The sequence below is a fragment of the Eublepharis macularius genome, chromosome 3, assembly GCF_028583425.1.
Source record: "Eublepharis macularius isolate TG4126 chromosome 3, MPM_Emac_v1.0, whole genome shotgun sequence".
In the NCBI taxonomy this organism is placed as follows: domain Eukaryota; kingdom Metazoa; phylum Chordata; class Lepidosauria; order Squamata; family Eublepharidae; genus Eublepharis; species Eublepharis macularius.
In genome coordinates, this window is record NC_072792.1 from 151,027,030 (window position 1) to 151,049,713 (window position 22,684).

Sequence of the window (22,684 nt, forward strand, 5' to 3'; positions counted from 1 at the left end):
GAAAGGTTTATGCAGGAGTGAAGTGAGAACCGAGGAGAGACTTCACTGGGGAATCAGCCTAGATGCTGGAGAACGTATGTTTGTTAAACCTCTGAGAAAAGACTTGCATTGTGGCTGGACAAAAAGAAATTACCCCTGGCTACTAGGTGGACTTTAATGGAGGAATTAGCGAAATTTTGATCCCTTAACTCAATCTAATAGTGCAAAACAGATGGTAATGAGGCTGAGACCGGGTTCAGGTTGTTGCCTGTGGCCCAAAGAGAAAATCTCCATTTGGTATGATTTCCTGGTGGATGGTTTCCTAGCTTCCAACAGGACTTTCTGGATTGGGGAAGAGAAATTCATTCCAGGGGAAATATGAACCAGGCTGTCAGTTTCAGAGTGCTCGAGTCATGGTGGAGAACCACATCGTCCTGTAGCAGGTGTGGTGTTAGAAGAAAATGGTAAATTCCGCCCTGTATCATTTGGAACAGAGCGGCAAATCGGCCTTGCTTTGGCCAGTAAGGGGCTATTACTATCATTGAGAAACACTCCCTTATCATCTTGCTGAGTGTCAACTTGGGGTGTGCGATTTGGGTTCAGAATTCAGTAAAAATAGCAAATTTTACCTGATTCAGTAAAATTTAGTATTACCAAACTTAATAACAAATTCAAATTTATCAAACGTATTCAGTAAAATTTGGTAAACTTTGGACATTGTGGCTTGGCTGTTCTTTGCTGTTCCTTTGCTAAGGAATAGAAAAGCAACACTATTTGCTGCCTTTTTTAACCAGATGGGAGGAGGGAGTGAGGCAGAGGCAAAAGGGAGGGGGAAGGGGGGAGTGGCCAATACTTGCCTTTTCTGGCCAATGAGATTCCCAAGAAAGAGAATGCCTTTTTAAAACTGATACAAGGACTTAAATTAGGAGGCTTGCCTCAGAGCACCTCCATTTTGCTTTGGCCTGGAGACTGAGAGCAGAACCACAAGTGACAAAAGGCATAGATTGGACACTTGTCTGCTTCCCTCAAGTTTTGATGGGAAATGTAGGCATCCTGGTCTAGCAGCTTCGCTCTCTGACTGCTGTCCAATGGACTTTTCAACTGTCACTTGTCCAACATTCCGCCAAGCTGCCTACATTTCCCATCAAAACTTGAGGGAAGCAGACAAGTGTCCAATCTGTGCCTTTTGTCACTTGTGGTTCTGCTCTGAGAGACTGCTTGCTGCTACTGCTGACTCTCTCCCTGTAGTTTGGGACTCTGATCTGCTTTGGAATGCGTCTGGTTCCTGACCTGGAGTGAGTGGATTCCTGGCTACTGCTGCCTTTGCTGCTGCACCTGGAGGACTTCTGCTGACTGCTGCTGCCTGGTTTGAGAGTCATTCGTCTCACTTTTTATTTCTTTGTGGGGAGACGGTTGGCCTGGTGTCTGGGAGGGATAGGGTTGGGGGGAAAGGAAAAGGGTTTTTTTTTCAGATTGCATTTAAAAAACTGCTTTTTTCCTGTGTTGTGTGGCGGGGGGGGGTGCTTTGGTTGGGCTTTTGTGGGGGGGCTTTGATTTGGTTGGGCTTTTGTGGGGGGGCACTTTGGTTGGGCTTTTGTGGGGGGGCTTTGATTTCTGGCTTTTGAACTTGGTTATATTTACTGGTCATTTTGCTGTTTGTTCTTCTGGGAGAGTCCTTTGTTTTATCCTATGATGGATGCTTGGTATAATTAGTTGTAATTTAGTTGCTGTTAATTTTTGTAGAATCAGGTGGGGTTCTGTTTGTTGACATAAAAGTCTGTGGGGGTTGTTTTATCCTGCTGTGCATAATCTGCTTTGTTTGTTTGTTTCATCTTTTTGTGCTGTGTGTGGGGTGGATGATTTAGTTGGGCTTTTGTGTGTGTGCGCGCTTTGGTTTGGATTTTACTTATTATAGTTAGTGTTTATTTTGCTGTTCTTCTGGGAAGGGTCTTCTATTTCATCCCATTATTGGGATGCTTTGTTTGCTGTTTTATAGTTGCTTATTAGATTCACTTGTTCTTTGAAGGGGAAGGGGTTCTGTGGTTTCCCCTGTTGTTGGTATTTTGTGCTGTACATTTTTACTAGTTCTTTGGGGTGGGCTGTTTTCCCCTGATGTTGAGGCTGCTCTTTCTTTATAGTAGTTTAGTTGATGTTTCTGTTTGGCTTGCTCCCATAGGGAATAATAGAGAGTGGAGGCAGCTGGAGGAACCTTCTGGGGGGAGGGGTCATAAAGTGGCCCCATGGGGTACAATCTCCCTGAAACAAGTCTTGAAAAAAAACAGTGAAGAGTATATCCCCTGCAAAATTGGTGCTTATGGTCTTGCAGACTGCAAGAATGGGAACTTGATCACTATGTGTATGGCAAAGAGAGTGATTTAATGCTGGATAACCCATTCCTATATAATGAGGATATCCTAGAGAGAGCCAAGGAAGCTATGCCCCTCTGTCTGTTCAAGTAATCCATGGCAGTTGTATTGTCCATGCATATCTAAACATGCTTGCCTTCCACTAGGCCAACCAGAGTCTTCAGAGAATACCTCATTGCCCTGAGCTCAAGAAGGTTGATGTGCGTGGAAGATTCTTGAGGGGGCCATGCTCTATTTACCTGAGTGGTCCTAGAACAAGCTCCCCATCCTGACAGAAAGGCAACTGTGTAGATCAAGATGTGAACCAAGGAGCCAAAGGGGGGGGGGTCCCGAATATGAGGATCTGTGTGTGTTGTACCACCACTTCAGGGACCTGTGGATGAGCCTTGGGATAGAGAACCGCTTGTATGGGTTCTGGCAGTGTGGATGAAACACTCTGATTAACCAGTTCTGCAGAGGACGAAGCCTCAACCTGGTGAACGGAACTATCAGAGTCAGAGAGGCCATAAAACCTAATAGTCTTTGAATTTGTTTTGCACTTTGGTGCTTGTATGAAAGGACCTTGTTCAGAGTGAGGAGAAATTTCCCTTTCCTTTCTGGGTGTTAGCGCTGGGTGGGTCCTTGGGGGTTGGTGATGGGGTCTCAGCCATCCTGGTGTTGCTGAGCGGGTCCATCTCCACCTGCCCTGCCACAGGCCGCTGGTTCGGCTCCTTTTCACCGCCCCTTGCATCAGCGTGAGGGCTCCCCTCAAGGCTTCAGAATGGGCTGCCCAGGATCCAGAGGATAAACCTCACTTTCCCTTTCTGCCCAGGGAAGGCTGCCTCATAGCTTCAGTGGCAACTCTCCCACATCTCCTCCCTAGCCTTGGTCCAGAGACCTCCTTATATCCCCTTCCTATTACCAACCCCGCCCCACCTGGGCCAGGTGTGGCCACATCGTTAGTCCCCGCCCCCACTGTGTTGGCTTGAGGGCTTTCCCCCCTTCCCGGTACAGCTGCCTCTTCCCCCACCCCGGGCTCCATCCTCCTGCCTGTGTCTCGCCCAGGGTCTCCGTTGTGGTCTGTGAAGGTGGGTGCTGGGAGCCCGTGCTGGGGAAAGGCCAGCCTCTGTTGCTTTGCCTTTCCAATGTGCGTTCTGGGCCAGTCAGGTGCTTTCTGGCATCGCCGCCTTCGCCTTCCTTCATGCTGTGTGTGGCGGCGACTGCAGCTGGAGCTGTCAGGTTGTGGTGTTGCCTCATGGCGCCTGGGTCGTCTCCTCCATGCCATCCTCCCACATCTCACCGCCTCAGCCTGTCTCACCCCTGACCAGGCTGCCTGCTGCCCGCTGGGCCCTTCCCCCGGCCGAGGCTCTTCCTGGACGGCCATCTTTCAGTAAGGCGCTGTGGGGACCGTGGAGGCTGCGGGGAAGTCCTGGATGGCCATGGGCATCCGGGGGGTTGCCGAGGTTCTCCCTGGACAGTGGGGTAAGGAAGAGCCAGGGAGGAGTCTAAGAATTCCCCCACAAATATCACCTTTTGTCAGGGAACCAGGGATGACTTCTCCACATTGACCCTCAGGCCCAGCTGGTGGAGGATGGTAAGAACCAGAGACATGTGCTGGGATAGGGATTCTCTGGTATGGCCCATCAGAAGCCAATCATTAAGATAAGGAAAAATGGTACATCATTTTTCTCTGAGGTGGCTTACTACTGCCATGATCTGCATAAAGATATGAGGGGCAGAGGAGAGGCCGAAAGGAAGAAACTTGTATTGGTAGTTCTTGGAGCTACACTGAAAGCAAAGGAACTTTCTGGAGTGAACATTTATTGGAACATGAAAATACACATCTTTTACATTAACGATAATGAACCAAACTTGACTTTCTAACAAACATAAAACATCATTTATCAACAACATTTAAAACTTTTTGAAAACTATAAACTTGTTTAAGGGACTGAGGTTCTAAATGTGATGGGTTTTTGTACACAATAAAATACTGCGAAAACACCTCATTGGTACAAACAGATGGAACTGGTTCTCTGGTCTGTTTCTTCAGCAATGACTGCATTTCCTCTAAAAGTAAGGTGGAAGGAGGTGGATGGTTGGATAGAGGGGAAATGTTGGGTGAAGTTGTCTTGCATGCCAGGCATTAGCCTTGATTGACTATTGTCAACACCCAAGCCTTCTGTGCGATCGACTCTCAAGCCTGTAGAGGAAGTGAATAGTTGACTGACATGGCACAAGAGGGTTTGGCATCAAGAGGCTTGCTTATTAGACCCAGACCGATCCCTTGGGGTTTGGGAACCGTCCTTCGATTTAGTTCAGAAGTATCTCCTCTGAAGCTGAAGAGATGCAGAGGAAGATGGCTGCTGAGAGCCTCTGGGCAATGTGTGCATTGGTTGAGAATGGAACCAATTGTATTTGTTATTATAACGTGCATATGAACTTGGGGGAAACCTCTGTCTAAAATGATTTGGGTAGAAAGGTGTGATACCCAATGACCTTGATGTAACCAAGGTCCTTAAAACTTTTTGAGTGCCTTGTTCGTGGTGGATGAAAATAGGTTTGTTCCTTCAACGGAAGGTTGTCTATTCTCATCTTATGGTAGGATGGGCCATGATGGTAGTGGGCCATGATGGCTTCATAATTACCAATTCTAAAGATTAAGGCTCTGGAAGCATAAACGTTTCTACCTGGTATGTCTAGTTTCCTGCTGTCCTTATTGATTGAAGCTGAATGGAGCTTTTTTGGAGGCCCTTGCTTTGGAGGGTCTCAGTAACAATAGATTTGGCATGAGGGTGAGTAAACAGAAAACCTAATCCTTCTTGTTTGGTTTTATGGACATTATTCAGCTTTTTTGCCATGGCTAGAGTTGAGGCCAGTCTGGACCATACATCTTTGGTTACGTCAAGCATGCCTTGCATGATTAGAAAAGGTACTGGTCTGACCGCTTCTGAATGCAGGACCTTGAAGTCTGCATCCAAGGAGGTCACAGCAGAGCAGGTCACCTCTTTGTCCAGAAATCTTGCCATCCAGACTACCTGTTCAGTGTACAAACAGAGATCCTCACTTGGGGATATAACAGAATCCTGAGTAAGAAATTCCAGTGGAGATGATTCTGATTCAAGATCCAAGCTGACATCGGAATCATCATCAGAGTGCATAATGTGGTTCAACACTGGTTCGAGAGCAGCATTGTCTTCTGGAACTGTGTCTGGAACCGATGTAGGTTTAGTTTTACCTCTTGGTCTGAGCGAACTGAAACATAAGAGTCTTCATCATGGAAGAAGTAATGAGGCAAATCTTCAAACCCGTAAGTGTAGTAATGGTATAGGGAACCATACGGAAAATAATGGAACCAATGGTGTCTATGGTTAGGAGTCAGTTCCAAGCAATTGTCATTTTCAGATGGTCTGAGAAACCCCTCTGTCTTTCCAAAGGTCACACTGGTGACAATGGCAATGAAGAAATGGCTGTAAACAGTTCTATGACTTCAGGAATCTCACCCTCTGAAAGGGATGGAATTGAAGCAGAACACCTTCTGGAGGTTGGAGATGGAGTTCTTGGAACTCTGGCCAGACTAGATGCAACTGAAGTAGTCAGAGCTGAAGAAAGTTTTTTCTCTCTTTTGCAATTTAGAAGTTGATGGCTTTTCAGTGTGTTTCTACTTAAGCTTAGCCTTTTTTGAAGGTGGCTCTGACTTGTTCCGAGGTGGAACTGACTGGTCCTTCTGAACAGTGATAGACACACCTGTTGGAGGAAGTGAGGAGGCCTGTTCTGGGTCCTGAGGTCCGAAATCTGCAGCATTATGATCAGAATCAGCAGAGCCCTTCAGAGCTGACTCCCATAGAGTCACTTTGTCAAGATGTCCTTTCATGGTGCGTTCTTAGTGTAAATTGTTTGCAGACTGCAAACCACAAGGTGTCATGGCCCTTGCCCAGATAAAGAAGGTATTTGTCATGCCCATCCAATTGTACCATCTTCGTCCCATAACAGGAACACTTCTGGAAGAGAGTCTTCAATGTCATGGAATTAATGGCCTGAACTCACATCAGCAGTGATGGAACCGAGGAGCAGGGAGATGAAATGTCTTTCTTCAGTGGTGGCAAAAGAAGAACTGAGAAACGGAGCTGCTTGCCTGCCTTTTATAGCCAAGCTTCAGGGAGAAAGTGCATGAAAAGGAACTTTGAAATGTCAACGGCTGGTCTGCGCATGTGCAGTTCCCACATGGAACTACACAGAAGACATGACAATAAACTAAAAGAATTAGTGTACCACAATTATTAAATTTATTTAGTAATTAATTACAAAGGGGAAAAGAGCTACAGTGGATAACTATTTAACACTGCCTTCTTGTCTGCTGTGACAACACTGATTGTTCCTTGGCTCTAAATTCTGTGACTGGAATATTTTATGTGAATATATGTCTACATATTTTGCATAATTTATTTTGCTTCCATGATTGAACTTTCAAAAATGTATTACTTGGAAGATAAGCCATCAATGGAAAGAATAAAGAGTAGGTATATTGTTAATTATAGAGTCAGAGAATATTTCAGGTAAAGAGTTCAGGGTGTTGTACATGGTTCTTCTCTTTTCAAATTATTCCATTTTAGTTCTCAGATATGAGAGTAACCAGCTCCACCAACAGGGGTCAGCTCAGACATAAGCAGTGGGGGCACAGGTTTGGAAGGTAGACATAAGCTATGCCTATTGCTGCTCACACTGCCACAGAAGCAAACCAAGCCCATGGTGGCACTGACAGCACCATAAGCTAGGGCTTAGCTAAGAGCCAGGTGGCAGCATGGATCTGATAGGCAACAGGCATAGGGTACAACATATGTTGTCTTCCATGCTGTAGGGGTTTCATCTGGTCATAGAACCTGTGCATGGAACACTTACCTTGTGTTTGGCACCTGTCAGCTTTTCCCTATCTTTTCCTCTCTGAGGAATGAGCTGGGTAAACGAGAGGATGAAGAGAGAACACAGCAGTAACTCTCTTTTTTTCCCCTTTCTTGCCACTGGGATGAGGCCTCCTCTTGGAACTCACCCTATTCTTCCCTCTCTCCCTGGCCTCTTGACCCTCTTTTAGATACTGATGCAGAGTTTGTGAACCCCTGGTTTGCCTTAAGAGCATTTTGTTCTAAGTTGTTGCTTAGAGTTGCTCAATTTTTCTCCAATGACATACAAACTATAAGTTTTTCTCAAAAAAATAAAGCTGGGATTTAGAGGTTTAGAAGTTAACACTGAACAATTGATTTGTCCTGTGACAGCTGACAATCTTAAATGTGAGCTTTCATTCAATACTAGTCTTTTCCTCAGACATATGATGAGTTGTGCGATCGTGAATGAATGCTGGAGAATCGTATTACAGTTCTGAATGCTCACTATAAAGACATGACAGATCTATTTAAAAATACCAGGTCAGAGGCATATAGTTACGTTATGATGATTAACAACATACCTATATGACACAGCTCCCCAAGCACCATGCTTATTTGTTAGGATATTCAGTATTTTCTGCTTCAGCTGATTGGCTGTTACATGATCTCGATGCTTGGCAGCGCTGATAAGGTGATCACACATCTTTTCTTCCTCTCTTCTGTCTGCAGCATATTGGGCACATTGTGACTAGAAAGGTAAAACATTTTTACTGTTTCAGTAAGATTTGGAAAGTGGTTTAATTTTTGCTTACCTTAATGCTTCCCTTTCTAATAATATCTAAAGATATAGGAGCGCTTATTAAAAAACTATGCATAAAATAAATACAACGACCTTTACTTAACTGAATTGGTTTACCAAGAACTTTAATAACCACATAATACATTCCAGAATCAAAAGTCATAAAACGCTGGACTGGATCGAAAGAACAATGACAGAGCTCTCTAATCATGAAACAGATATTTTCCCCCTTCCATACATAATTTTCAGGGAGAGCAGGTTATAAATTTAATAAAATAAAGTAAAATAACTAATGTAGACTCATCCCAGGCCACCAAAAGCTGCATTTAAGGGACAGAAGAATAAGCTTGTGAGAAGCAATGTGAGGGATCCCAGCAAATCCCTTCCCCTGTTTTGTACAAGCAGAAGTGTCTTCTGTATTGTCGAAGGCTTTCACAGCCAGAGAACGATGGTTGTTGTGGATTTTCCGGGCTGTATAGCCGTGGTCTTGGCATTGTAGTTCCTGACGTTTCGCCAGCAGCTGGGACTGGCATTTTCAGAGGTGTAGCACCAAAAGACGGAGATCTCTCAGTGTCACAGTGAAAAGTCAGGAACTACAATGCCAAGACCACGGCTATACAGCCCGGAAAATCCACAACAACCAGAAGGGTCTTCTACTTGTATAAGGGCACATTTATACCCAGCTAAATAAATCAACACAAAAAACATGTCTATATACAAGACCAAGAAATTTGTTTCCCAGTTTAGATAATCAAAAGTGGTTCTCTGTGCGATCTGATGGGCCACTACTGTAGGATACAAGACCAAAGTCTTACAAGCGCACAAAAATAACTCTGAATTATGGAAACTGATTCTATCTCTGCTATATTCCTGTTTCTACTTGCAATAATTGATTTATTAGCCTTCAAATCCCTAGGTTTTAATACACAATTACATTATATACATTATGTAGTCTTGATAATAACAAAGGTGCTATAATAGTAAAATACAGGGAAAATATTTAGATGCTGTAAACCAACTTGTTTTTTAAATTTGGAAATTAATGTTAATTTGGACATTATGGTGTTATGTTATAGCTTTATAACATATAACAAAAATATTGGGATTATTTTACCAATTATATTTTTGTAATAATTTGGAACCAATCTGAATAACAAAAAAAATGTTTTTATTGTGTGTTTCTAATTTATGTGAACATGATTAAAAACTGCACATTTTACCTACTTTGAAATAATTCTTTTTTTTCTTTAAAGGCATTATAGGGTTAATTCATTTTTCAATTTATCTTCTTGTACCAAAAAGCACCAATTAGTACAATGATCTTCTTCAGTAATGAGGTTAATATTTCATCAGCTCATTGGACAGTTAAATCAAATTTACATTTTTCATCATGAGCAATTATAAATGCTAACAGAATGAAAGGATTTTGTGTGAAACCATGTTTCTAGAATAATTAGACTTTCTCAATAACATTAATATAACAAAAGTTCATAGAGCTATCTTTATGTTGTACAAACATACACATTCTATACTTTCTTTCTTAATACTGTATTAAATTATAAAGGGTAGTCGAAAGGCTGCACGTAATTAAAAAGAATTAAGCAATGAAGATTTTTTCATGAATTGTTAAAATAATATGTAAAAAAAATCTTTTCGGTCTACCATGTATAACCAACACAGAAAGTAGACACATGTGTAAGATCATTACTCTTCAAATCCCATAGCTGCATGCCTATCCAATGTTTACATTTAGGTAGGGATCTAAGGAATAAAGTGCTGAAGTACTTCTATAAGCACACTAAAAAAAAATCAGATTTCTGTTGCCAACAGTAGCTCACCTGGAGAATTTTTCGTTCTTTGGAATAGCTTTTCATGAGACTGAAAGGGCTACAGTGGGAAAGGTACCTCAGACCCCTAGGTACATATTCAGAATCTCTGCCTGGGGATATTTAGATCCCACCCTTGCTATCTGTTACTTTGTTAAAAATTATATATATGTATTGTATCTCAGCCAAACACATATTTTGACATATCAAGGTGACAATAAAATTTGAAAAAAATTCATGTTAGAGAAAGGTATTGGTTTGTTTACTAGAAAATTAACTTAAGGTTTCCCCTTAAGGGACGTTGGTTAATATTCTAAATTGTATTTGCTAACTGAAGCTGGAAGTTAATTGAATATTCTTATTTTGTCTAGAGTTCTGACAGATCTTATACCACAACAAATTCTTCAAAGGGCACATAACTCAATCTTCTACTGTCATCTTTGTTTACAATATGATGTTCAGACAAATATCAAATGTTATTTACTGTTGAAGCAATATGAAACTTTACTATGACATACACAGTAAATTGTAAATATGATTTTTTAAAAAAATCTAAACTCAAAATATCCAGAATATGCTTGGTAGTAAATTTGTTGTACTCCCATATGACAAGTGACTGCTGTCTGTACTGACAAATGAAGTAAACAGTTTATCTGCCAAGAAACAAAACATTGGATATAAAGACTATTGTCAACCATAACAAAAATTTTATAGAAACCTGCCTATTCCATATTAATCCCACTCCTCTAAACCTATGTGAACATCCTATGATACTGCTACTGTTCTTTCAGGGACAGAAAGTCTTTGTGATCCAATTTGTCTAAGCCACTTAAATAAATGTATTATTACGTTTTTAAAAAATTATGCTACTCAAGCAATGTTTTCCCAATGTTTTCCAAGAAGGAAAGTTAGAAATGTTGACATCAGAATTATATATCTGGATTCAGAGTTATCAAGGCTAAATCATTTTATACAACAAAGATGTAAGTAGTGTCCTCTCATTTATTCATGAATAAACTTCTGCAGCCTGCTCCCCACGAGATCATAATCTCTCCTAGGGTTGCCAGCCTTCAGGTGGAGGCGAAAGATCTCTTGGAATAATAATAGATCTTCATATGACAGAGATCAGTTCCCATGGAGAACATGGCTGCTTTGGAGGGTGGACTCTATAGCATTATACCCTGCTCAGATGTCTCCCCAAACCCCACCCTCTCCATGAACTACCCCCCAAACCTCCAGGAATTTCCCATATTCAGAGCTGACATCCCTAATAGGGTTGCCATCTCCAGTATGGGAAATTCCTGGAGACTTGATAGCAGTGCCTTAGGAGAACAGCTTGGAGGGGGGGAGAGCTCATTGGGGATGTGATGCCATAGTTTCTATCCTCTGAAGCAGCCATATCCTCTAGGGGAACTGATCTCTCTTGTCTGAAAATCATTTGTAATCCCTGGAAATTAGTAACCTTAAGTATCTGTTATGATGTATCTTAATTTATTACATGCAATCTTCTATATATAGTTAACAAAGATAGAACAGTAACATCAACGTAAATTCCCCATTTTCCTGAATTTAGTGCAGCATATTTTTATGGTATTCTTATGACTCTGGGTACATTCTGAAAGCCTTAATAAAGCCAAGGTATTTTAACTGGCACTATTAATGGAACTGTTCAGGTGTTATGTACTAGAGAGAACAATGAGTTTCAAGTTTTTGTACACTCACTCTTCTTGACTCCTGCAGTGTAAAAAATTAATGATGAACTGGGTTATATCAATTTTAACTTAAGGCACATCTTTGGAATAGGGGTGTGCACCCCCCAAAAAAATCAGGTTTCCTGCTTTGGGTTTACCTGAAGCAGGAAAATCCAGAATTATCAGAATTCCAAAGCAACAAGCCGCTTCAGGATTCTGGTATTTAAGCTTGCTTCAGTATGCTCTGTAAAGATTTGGAGCATACTGAAGTAAGGGGGAGTAAACACCCCCCCACCCCCCGGGGCAAACCCCTCACATACACCCCACTTACCTGGCCGGCAGGGAGAGGGGAGGCCGATCAGCTGGGGGTGGCAGCAGCGGCGGCGGCCCAGAGCCGGATCCACTGCCGCCCATGCCAGCTCCTCTGCTGCCACACTGGCCAGCTGGGTGGTGAGGAAGGCTGGAGCCAGCTCCACCGCCACAGCAGCCAACCAGGCAGCGGGGAAGACTGGAGCCGTCTCCTCCACCACCCGTGCCACCTTCTCCACTGCCGTGGCTTCACAGTGGCATGGAAAGGGGCATTTAAACCCCCGCCGGCTGGATCAGCTGCTTGGCAGGGATCTCCCTGCCAAAAAGCCGATCCTGAGGTTAAAACCCCATTTCCGAATCCCAAATCATTGCGAAATCCCGAATCATTGGAAATCGGGTCCTATTCGGATACTTTACCCGAATCAGAAACCCAAATTGCACACCCCTACTTTGGAATTACAGTCTTCCCATAGCTTAAAATTATATGAACACATTCAAATAATCATACTACTATTCAGTTAAATTCAGCTCCACCGCCCAGGCCGCCTTCTCCACCACCATGGCTTCGCAGCGGCTCCTCCACCACCTGTGCCACCTTCTACACTGCCATGGCCAGCTGGGAAGGCTGGAGCCAGCTCTTCCACCTCCTGTGCCACCTTCTCCATCGCCGTGGCTTTGCAGTGGCATGGAAAGGGGCATTTAAACCCCCGCCGGCTGGATCAGCTGCTTGGCAGGGATCTCCCTGCCAAAAAGCCAATCCTGGAGTTTAAATGTCCATTTTCATGCCGCTGCAAAGCGGCACAGAAAGAGGCATTAAAACCCCTTTACCTGAAGCATCCTGAAGTGATATGAATCACTTTGGGAAGCTTTGATTCAGGGTTTCCGAATCCCAAATCATTGGGAAATCCCAAATCATTGCAAATCGGGTCCGATTCAGATACTTTACTCGAATCGGAAACCCGAATTGCACACCCCTACTTTGGAATTAGTCTTCCCATAGTTTAAAATTATATGAACACATTCAAATAATCATACAACTATTCAGTTAAATTCAGATCTTTCTTCCTGTGATAAGGAAGAATGTACATACATGCACACTTCAATTAGGCTGAGAATTATTTCAGAATGTAATGCCCAAACTGGCTCCTTGTAAACACAGATTATTTCCATTGCTATGAGAGGCAGTAGCTAGCTCTCAGTTAAAACATTCAAACATTGTTATTAACTATACATGATATAAAACATCAAAATGGTGGTATCAAGTTCATATACAGAACTGATGTTTTTGTACAAATTCTAACTATTCCAACTCAATTAAGTATGCAAAGCTTTTTAAAATTTGTTTTCTTGTAATCCTACTTTGCTCAAAGCATTATATTTACAAAGCAATGGTCCACCTATTTCACACGTTACTTCAGAACACATTTTATATATTTAAACGTAATTGCAGTAGTAACCTGCATTAGCAGTACCAGAAGAAAAACCCTTTGAATCTTTATAAAACTGTTACATAAACAGAGTAGCTCTGCTGATAAAGAGGCTTCTATAAACTATAAAGGGATGAAAAAGAAATGAGCTCCTTATGCTTGGCGTTTACCAACACTTTAAAATATTGCTTTTGAAATATTTGCAGTCTAATTTCTCTTTTAAAAATCTGTGTTTTACAGAGTAGATGGTAGGTGAGTGAAAACAGAAAAGCAAGGATTCATCAGCTTCCAGGCTTACCTCAAATTCGGCATGTTTATGTACATCTTCAGCTCTCTGCCTGTTCAAAATAAACTCTGCTTCATTTGCAACACGCACTATGTGGTCTTTCATCGCATGACACAATAATCTAGAGAGAGAAAAATTAATCTGAATTCAGCACTAGTATGTTTTATTAAAAAAAAACACTCATACACTGAATTTAACATAAACTAGATTTTGAACCAGCAAGAGAAAAATAATAATTTGAAAATAAAAATTTTCTGCAAAATCAGACAAAATCAACCAACAGAAATTGTATATTCAACTCATTGTATCAGATGTCATGATTAAGCAACAGTTATTTATAAGCAAGTGTTTTATTTGGCATCTGGTTCTCCTGAGAAAGCAGATTCAGTGGCTTGGATCCTGCAATGTGCAAGTGCATAAATTCACTTAGCACAGCTCTGCTTGTTCAAAACTTACAGTTTCGTTCCCTTTATATTATAATGGCCAATATAATGCTTTGTTTTGTAAATAATCTGAGTTTTATTTCTGCAAATTCAGGCCACTAAAATAAGAAAGAGGGGGGCTGGATGAGTGAGTAATATGTGTTATGATTGGATAGTAGCTGTGAGCGAGGGGGTGGAGTGGACTGAATTTCTTGTTCTGAGGAAGGGTAGTGAGATGTTGGAGGCCGAGATAATGTTATTTCTAACGATCAGTAAATTATCTTTCTTTTTCTATCCTCGGATATATATTCCATTCTTCTGGAATTCTCTCCACTTATTCTCCACACGTCAATGATCTCTCAAACCAATATTTCCTCAAATCAATATCCCGCCATTAAAGCCAACAACTGTAACATTTTACCCCCTTACTTCATTCCTTGATACATGACATCTATAATGGCTTTTACCTATAATGCTCTGAAATGAGCATTATTGTATTCTTATGGATCTTAGTGCATTCAGTGTTCCCAAATGATGTTCACTGTTACCAAAGCCTGAGGCCTATTAGTGTATCCCAAAGAATAGGATGGCTTAATCAGCACATGGGGTTGGTGGTGAGGTAAAAGGTGATCCTTTATTCTAAATGAACCGGACATTTTACTTAAACCAAAACAAAATTAATTTACAAGTATATAAGTGTAATGTTTTCAAGGTGGTTCAAAAGTGTAATAGTTTCATTAAGGCTACTAACTTACTGGCTTCAGGATAGGTACAGGTCTTCTTCTAATTTTTCTAAATACAATGACAGCTCAATCCAGAGGGAGGGTCAGAAAATGCTTAGATAGTGGACTAAATATTACGCTGTCATACCGCAAACATATGCTGGTATAATTCCCCTATGCTAGCACCTGGCTGCAGCAGCTGCATGCAGACATAAGTGTGGCAGACGCTACCTCCCCCTTGGCTCCCTGTATCTGCCCTCACTACCCACATGCCCAGCAGGTAAGCATGGAGAGAGATGGCTGACATGAGGAGTGGGCTGCCCAGCACCTGGGCAAGAAGGGAGCGGGGAGTGCTCTGGAGGCTAAGGGGATAGCGGAGGCATTGTGGCCTCTGGCACTTGACTGCACCCTGGCCAAGTAGAGGAGGCTGGGTTATTCCAGGCATGGCGGGACTGCATGGCTGGGGAGGTGGAGTACGACTTCCTCAAGGAAGAGGTCATGGCAGGCCCTGCCCACAGTGAGTGAGGTTATGGAATGTGGGTGAGGGTGAGTGGACCTGTGAAGGCAGCCCCACGAACTGCAGCCAGGACCCATGGTTCCTTCTTCTGGCTTACAAGAGTCCCTGGCCATCACCCCCACTCAGCGTCCAGTTGCCTTGCTGCCCCGTGCTTCCTGGGTGTTCAGTGTCTCAAGGGTGTCCTTTTCTGCCACCAGCAAGGACGGCAGAATGCTAGAGAGGTCCCACTGTGATGCAATGGCAGCACAGTTGGTCCAGTGGGATAAATACAATTATTGGATGACTGGAGTAGGCCACGCCATGCTGCGGGGGGGGGGAGCCCAGCCCTTCTATGTCTGGCTCCCCACGATGCGCCCACTGGGTGTGGGCCTAGTGGAATGCCACCCGCAGCCCCAGTCTGGGTGGCTAGCCCCGAACTCTGGGGTGGTGTGGAGATCAGCCTGCCAGCCAAGGGTGCCTGTGGATGCCCCCGGGTGCCTCTGGTACTGGCTACCCAGGGAAGGGCCCCCCAGGTGGCCCTGGCCAAAGGGCCAATCATCTGCCTGACCACCCTGTCTCTCCATCCATAGTCCACTCGCAGTCTGTGGCAGAGGAAGAAGGGAACAAGGACACTACCCTATTTTAAGTGGATCTGGTGGGACAGATGCTGCTCCAGGGGCAGCGACTGGCAGAGGTGTGGGTGCTGCTTGCTGAGAGGTCACCCTGTCACAGGAACATCCTCCCTCCCTGAGGGAGGTGACCATAGAGCGATGAAGCAGGGGGAGACTCCTGAGGATCTTGAGGCCCCAGAACCAGAGCTGCCAAGTGAGTAGAGGGCCAGCCAGGGGCAGTGAGTCCTGGCCGCGGTTGGCTGCCATACTCATCCACCTTGTCTCCCAAGAGGGACTGCACAATGCCTTTCTCTGCAGAGGTGCTGCTGGAGCTGTGAGCCATGATCCCGATGTGCTGGGCTGTGTCAGCTGGAACAGCTGTCCCCAGGACTCTTGGCCTCAGCTGGTCCCTGGCAACTTTGGAGGTCACCTTCTCAGCAGGCAGGTTCTACAACCTCAAGGGGGGTGGGGCTCCACCAGAGTGCAGCTAGGTAGTGACTGGTAGGCTAGCAGGCTGGAAAGAGTCAGGGGAGGGACCCTTGGACTCTGAAGGGGTGGGGAGGATGAGGGAGGTGTCCCTGGGGCCTGGGTATGAGGCCCATGGCCCAACCAGCCCATCCTCACTACCCAGGCCTTGGATTGGGCAACAATTGATAGGAGTCTGTGGTCTGGGGCTATTGCACCTGGCTGGCCTGGCAGCAGCTGTGGCAACAAGCTTCCTCCGGAGCCTGGATGAATGAGAATTCAGAAAGGCAAAGTACATGTCACACATGTACCTGACAGCTAGTTCTATTGATTTTCAGTTTCTTTCATTTTCACTTTAAACTGGTCTATTTAAAGCAGCACAAGGCACAGGAGGAGCCAAGGCCCAACAGTTACCCTTACCAATTGCCCAAGCTCTTTCCTCCATATGTTTGTACATGTTTAGAATTTGAAGTTAAACTATCACTTTTCAATCAATCAATCAATCAATCAATCAATCAATCAATCAATCAATCAATCAATCAATCAATCAATCAATCAATCAATCAATCAATCAATCAATCAATCAATCAATCAATCAATCAATCAATCAAAGGGTTTATTACGGTCACAAGACCAGCCAAGTAAAATACAGATATTTTCAGAATACCTACAATTAGAATGAATGTTTTACATAAAATGTTATTTTTATTTCAGACAATTCAAGTTTTGACAACGGAGGTGCCATTCAAGCAATGACAGAAAGATATATCTAGATATACCATTCTGTTCTAGATTTCTGTTTTATTGAGGGAAGATAAGTTATACTGTGGTTACCACTCTCTTGATATCTTTTAATTATTTATATGTAAACTGTGATTTTAATATGCTATTATGGATTTGTAAATCCTTGTTATATTGTGATTATATTTTAACTGATGTAATCCGCCCTGAGCCCGTTTGCAGAGAGGGCAGAATAGAAATATAATGAAGCAAACGAACAAATAAATAAAATATACACGGCAAGGGAAAAAGCCAAGGGTTAAATTTTAGGTATTGCAGAATGCAAAGGAAAGAGGAGTATTGGGCTTACCTGATTATGAACTTATCTTTTGAGGTCTGCTGTTTTGTATGGAAGAAAGAATGGATCTTGCTAAAAAAAGAAGATTATTGCCTTAGAAGGACATGAATTAAGATTTGGATGGCATGGGCACATGTGATATAATAAAGCTAATATTAATGCAGAATTAATAAGCATTATGTTAGATGGGCCATTTTCAGAGTATAGAATAAATATAAATTGAGTATCTGTCTGAAAATATTCCTGTGGCTAGTGTCACAAGAAGCCCATTTTAGAAGGGAAATGGTGAGTACATCTAAATGATTAACATATCAAGACATATTGGAATTTACACAGGGTGAAATCAAAATAAAATTGAGAGATTTATCAACAGAAGGAAATGTTTGTCAATGGTTTTCTTATATACAAATATTGGAAAGGTATAAATTAGACAAGAGGCTTTATGATTTTGAGCAATTTAAGCCTGAGTTTGAGATAGAGCTATGTACAAATGATGAACATGTAATTGTCAAGATGTATAAACTCTTGTTGAAATCTGGGACTGAGGAAGAAAAAGTGAAAGAATGTATGACCAAATTGGCAAACTTTTTTGGATATGATATATTAATAGAACAGTGGGAAAATATGTTATATGAAGGATCATTTTATCATAGATAGTGGACTTGTAAGAAAGCAAAGACCTTTTGGACACAAATAGTTATTAATTCAGAAGATTTTAAAGACAAAAAACATTTGAAACCAGGGACTTTTTTTGTTGGGAATGATGGATAGTCAGTTGGAAAGAAGCCATAGAACTTCATTTTCGTATATGATCGTGACAGCAAGCCTATTATATGCACAATACCGGAAGTGTGCAACACTGGCAATAATGGGGAAATAGTTGATAAAGATGGTGGAATTAGCAAAGATGACAAAACTTATGTCACTGATCAGAAAGCAGATAATAAGTTTGTTTGCTGTTGAATGGAAACCTTTTATCAACTTTGTATGTGAAATAGACAATAATGAGTTGATGGCTCGTGGATTTTTGGATTAAGGGATCTGGACATGAGAAAAAAAGAAAACTTTTATTTTTAACATAGAGTAAGAGGAAATTTGAAAATACTAATATTTATCATGAATTAAATCAGAATTGTCTTTTTAGTTTATATAGGGTTCGCCCCCCCTTTTTTGGTATGTATATTTTATGTTTTGTTATGTGATCTGGTACGGTTGTCGTCTGCTAGCTGAATTTATTTGGCTAGTTTTGGGGAAGGGTTGTGGAGGTTTTTTGTTTTCATTTTATAAAACTCTTAATTAAAAAAAGGAATCCAAGGTTTTAAAAAAAGGCTGTTGGAAGAATGATTTCAAGATTACAGATAGTAGGAAAAAGGCTAAGCAACTCTCTTGCAAGCACTGCTTCCAGCTGAGCCCCACTTCCCCACCAAAGAAAAAAGAGAAAATGCAGCCATAAAAACTTTCTTAAATGTGTTTCCATGTACATGGGAATGTTATCAAATGTTTGATCCCTACAGGTTTGACTTGAAAAATACAGTTTATTTTTTCCCCTGTTCGTGAATTAAATTCATATATTTTTATTGTTAGGCCATTTTTATCTTCTGTCAATCTTTCCCGTAACATGGATGCATTTTTCAATGTTATTTGTGTTACAATGTCATTTTATGGTGTAGAAATGGCATAAGAAGAACAAATGAACTGGGAATACTAGCAATGAACACAAAAAAGGTTTGCATTATATGAAAAAGAAACAGATACGGGGGGGGCGGATTTACAACAGTACATGTAGCATTCAATTTACCCCTGTCCGACAGCAAGTCAGGATAGAAAACTGGAATTTTCTAATTTAAATGTCCATAGTTGCTAAGAACTGTCAGGTTCTACTGTGGGTGCTGTGGTGCTGTGCGCCGGTGTACCTGACTTTGACTCAGGAAAGCTGTCAGGGATGGTGCAAGGCCTCACTCCGTAGAAGGAGGGGGGTATACCTCACCCTCACTCTCTCTCAACCCACTCTCAGGCCTGCTCAACCTGGCTGACTCCCGGCTGCTTCCTCCTGATTCCAGCTTCCCAAAGCCTTCACCCGCCTCGCCTCCTCTTTGTTTGTTTGTTTGTTTGTTTGTTTGTTTGTTTGTTTGTTTGTTTGTTTGTTTGTTTGGCCCTCTCCTCCTCCGTGCTCCTATCTCACCACTCCACCTTGTGGGAGAATTTCCCTTATATCCCTCTTCCCATCCTCGGCTCCATCTGCCAACCACGCCCTCCCAGACCTCTAGCCAGTGCCTTGGCTGTCCTAGGCAGCCACACCTGTGGTTGCTTTGCTGGCTGCTCTGAGCAGCCACACCAGTGCCTCCTTTGCTGGCTGACGGGCTTTCTCTGTTAATCACTTCAGGCAGCCTCACCTGTGGCTGCTTTGCTCCCAGTCTCTGCTTTCCAGCCTCCTCTAGCCTGCCTGCTGGTTGAGGTGTGGTCTGGTGCTGCCTTTGCTGTCCTTCAGCTACTGCTGGTGAGTTTGCTGGTGACCTTGCTGTCTGGTCATCTCTGATGCCTGTGCCATCTCCCTCCTGGCTTGGGCCCCTAGCCTCCCACCAGAGGGTTGGGCTGGCTGTCTTCCACCAGCCCTGTTTGACTCTCTGGGGCTTGGGTGTTTCTTTCCTTTCCTGTGTTGCTGGGCATGGCAGGGTCTTAATGCCTGCCTGGGCATCTGAGCGGTGGTTGTCTGGCTGTCTCTCCTCCCCTTCTTCTGTTAAGTCCGGGGGCAGAGCTTCAGACCCCAGACAAGAACCACCTCTGTATAACAAACTCTGCTGTGGCTTGGGCAAAATACGCCACATAATATGACAGACATATAAATTGCTTGAAGTAACTTTTAATATTTTGTAAAACACTGATCATTATCAAAGGGTTTTGCTAACATATTTGCCTGCAATATCTATCTGAAACCACAACACTGTCAATGCAAGGTCAAATTTTGTGATGTATTGTCACAGAAGCTGTGGTATGTGATAGTATTTTTTGCATGAACAATGACTCTTCGGAACCAACTGACAATTCCTTCTAAAGCGTATTACTTACTACCCTGAAGGTTTAAGTTTTAAAATACACATTTCCTTAATTTTTGTTAAGGGTTGGAACTTGAAGTGGGGGGGGGGGTATGGTCCTTGTCTCCATGCAATTACATCATTTCTGGGATGTCCTGGAAGCAACAGTATCACACCGGAGCTGAGTCTTCAACACTTGGTCAAAAGTATAGTGTTTTTGACCAAAAAAAATGCTGCTTTCGTCTGAGTGCTAAAGAATTGGCCCTGACACAATGCTGTCACTTCTGGGTCACACTGGAAGTTATATCATCATACAGAGATCGGGATTGCACCCCCCCCCACACACACACACACTTCGCTGGCCTGCCTTCTCCCACCCATCAGCTGAGGATCAGTTTCAGATATGGCAGCAGGGTCCTGTGTTCAAAGAAAAAAAGTCCAAACTTCCACTTAACTGCCATTTGGATCCTGGCATTAATCTTATGCCCACATCATTGTTTTCCTGGTTACTAGAAACTCAATCTAATCTGAAATCAATGTTAGGACTGAATCTCAAAAGCAATGTAAATGCTTTTGCATTCCTAAGGAATTGTGAACCTATGTTTTCCAAGTACACACCCCACATTGTACGGCAAGCTGTTACAGAAATGAGTGGAGTTTACGTATGACACAGAAACCTGAAATTTAAAGAAAAACTAAAAATTCTACTGGATATCTCAAAATGTTTAGGCACATCTAAAGAAGCTTTTTGGAAACACATGAATTTATATAAAAGAAAAAAATCATCACTTTAAAAAGCAAACTGACAGTTTTTTTTAAGGATTAAATGTTTTTTATATACCCGTACTGCCATTAAAACAACAGAAACTCAACTATGAATTGTATACAAATCCAATTCATAAAATTCTTTTGCATTGCTCTTCAATTCACAATTTAAAATTCAATCATAATTGCACAGTAATTATAGGCAATTTTACATTCCATTAACCTTGCTTTGTTTTAATTATAAAACTCCTTTGTTAGATTCCTTTAAATGATCCAGTTTATAATTTCAGGCTGTTCAAGGGAGCACTTTAATTCTATTGCACATTCATCAACTGTTTATGTCCTGTTAATTGTTGACAACAGCACAATTGCATTCTCCAGCTATGATTGATGAGCTGCATTCAAAACTTTACCTATTAAGTAGAATAAATATTTATAACTATTTCGTCTTTGCCAACAAAAGGACAAAATCAAAAACTGAGGAAAGAAAAGCTGGAGAGTTAAATAGAAATGCCAGAGTATTTCTATTATATATATAAATATATATATTACTGATCAACAGACAGTCCAGTATTAGCATTTATAATAAAGATCACAAAATTGCAATTTTTCCAGTGCTTACAGAACAGCATGATGCATACCAACTTACCTGTTTTCATAATAAACACAACCCCCAATCAACTGGAAACATATGCAGAAATCTGCTACAAATATCAGAAGCCCTGATGACTTTATGAGAAGTAAAGGAGAGACAGTCTTTGGGGAGTGGTAGGGGTGGCTTGCTTGCTTAGCTGATATATGTTATGACCAAATCTATAGATACTTAAATCCAGAGATGGAAGCCATGGACAGACAAGACAGATCTTTCTAAAAAAGCCCCAGATTTGCAGAAAAATCTGAAATCTAAAACAAAGAACATGCAAAAAAAACAATGGGGAGGCAGAACCCCTCCCCCAAATGAAAAAAGAATGATCTTTAACTTTAAGAAATAGATTATCTCAGTGGCCACTGCTAGTCAACCACAACTTTTGACAAGCCTGATAGTGGTGTACAAACAACTGAAGGACTGTTAAAGGTTAATTCCTCAAAGGCACTAAGAGCTTTGAGTGACAGGCTACTCCAGGGAATCTAATTCGGTAGCATGAGCTGGAAAAAGGAGGGTTTGTTTGTCAGTCCTAGCTGAGAGCAATCCAGTGTGAAGAGCTGGGAGACAGAGTTCTAACTGAAAGCAGTCTAATACCAATAGGAGAGCTGGCGAAAAGTTAACAAGGAAGTTTGGGAAGAAGGTGCAGACTCCCATTTTGGGCAAAGAAAGGGGCTAGATCTTCTAAGGAGAGGAGAATTTCCCTACCCAGTCATAAAGGGAGGTAGCTCTGGAGAGTGAAGAGATCCCTGATCAGGTGTGGCTGGAAACTGCCTTTTGGAGATTTTACAAGTCAGTCAAAAACTGAAGGAAAGATTCCCCATGTGCAGCCATAATTGTGCAACTAGCCCATAGTTTTCCCAGGTAGAGGCTGCCAAGGGGAGGAAAGGAGGCAAAACTGAAGTGTG

General features: G+C 42.2%; 1 protein-coding gene across 1 annotated transcript in view; it reads right to left on the reverse strand.

Annotated features, from left to right (window-relative positions):
• The window catches only part of NBEA (neurobeachin), a 702,521-nt gene that overhangs the window by 351,167 nt on the left and 328,670 nt on the right, over positions 1-22,684 (reverse strand). Inside the window, exons 36-37 of the mRNA XM_054973860.1 lie at positions 13,555-13,663; positions 7,786-7,952 (exon numbers count right to left, since the gene is read on the reverse strand). Of these exons, the coding sequence (XP_054829835.1) occupies positions 7,786-7,952; positions 13,555-13,663 (276 nt within the window). The remainder of the gene's footprint in view (positions 1-7,785; positions 7,953-13,554; positions 13,664-22,684) is intronic.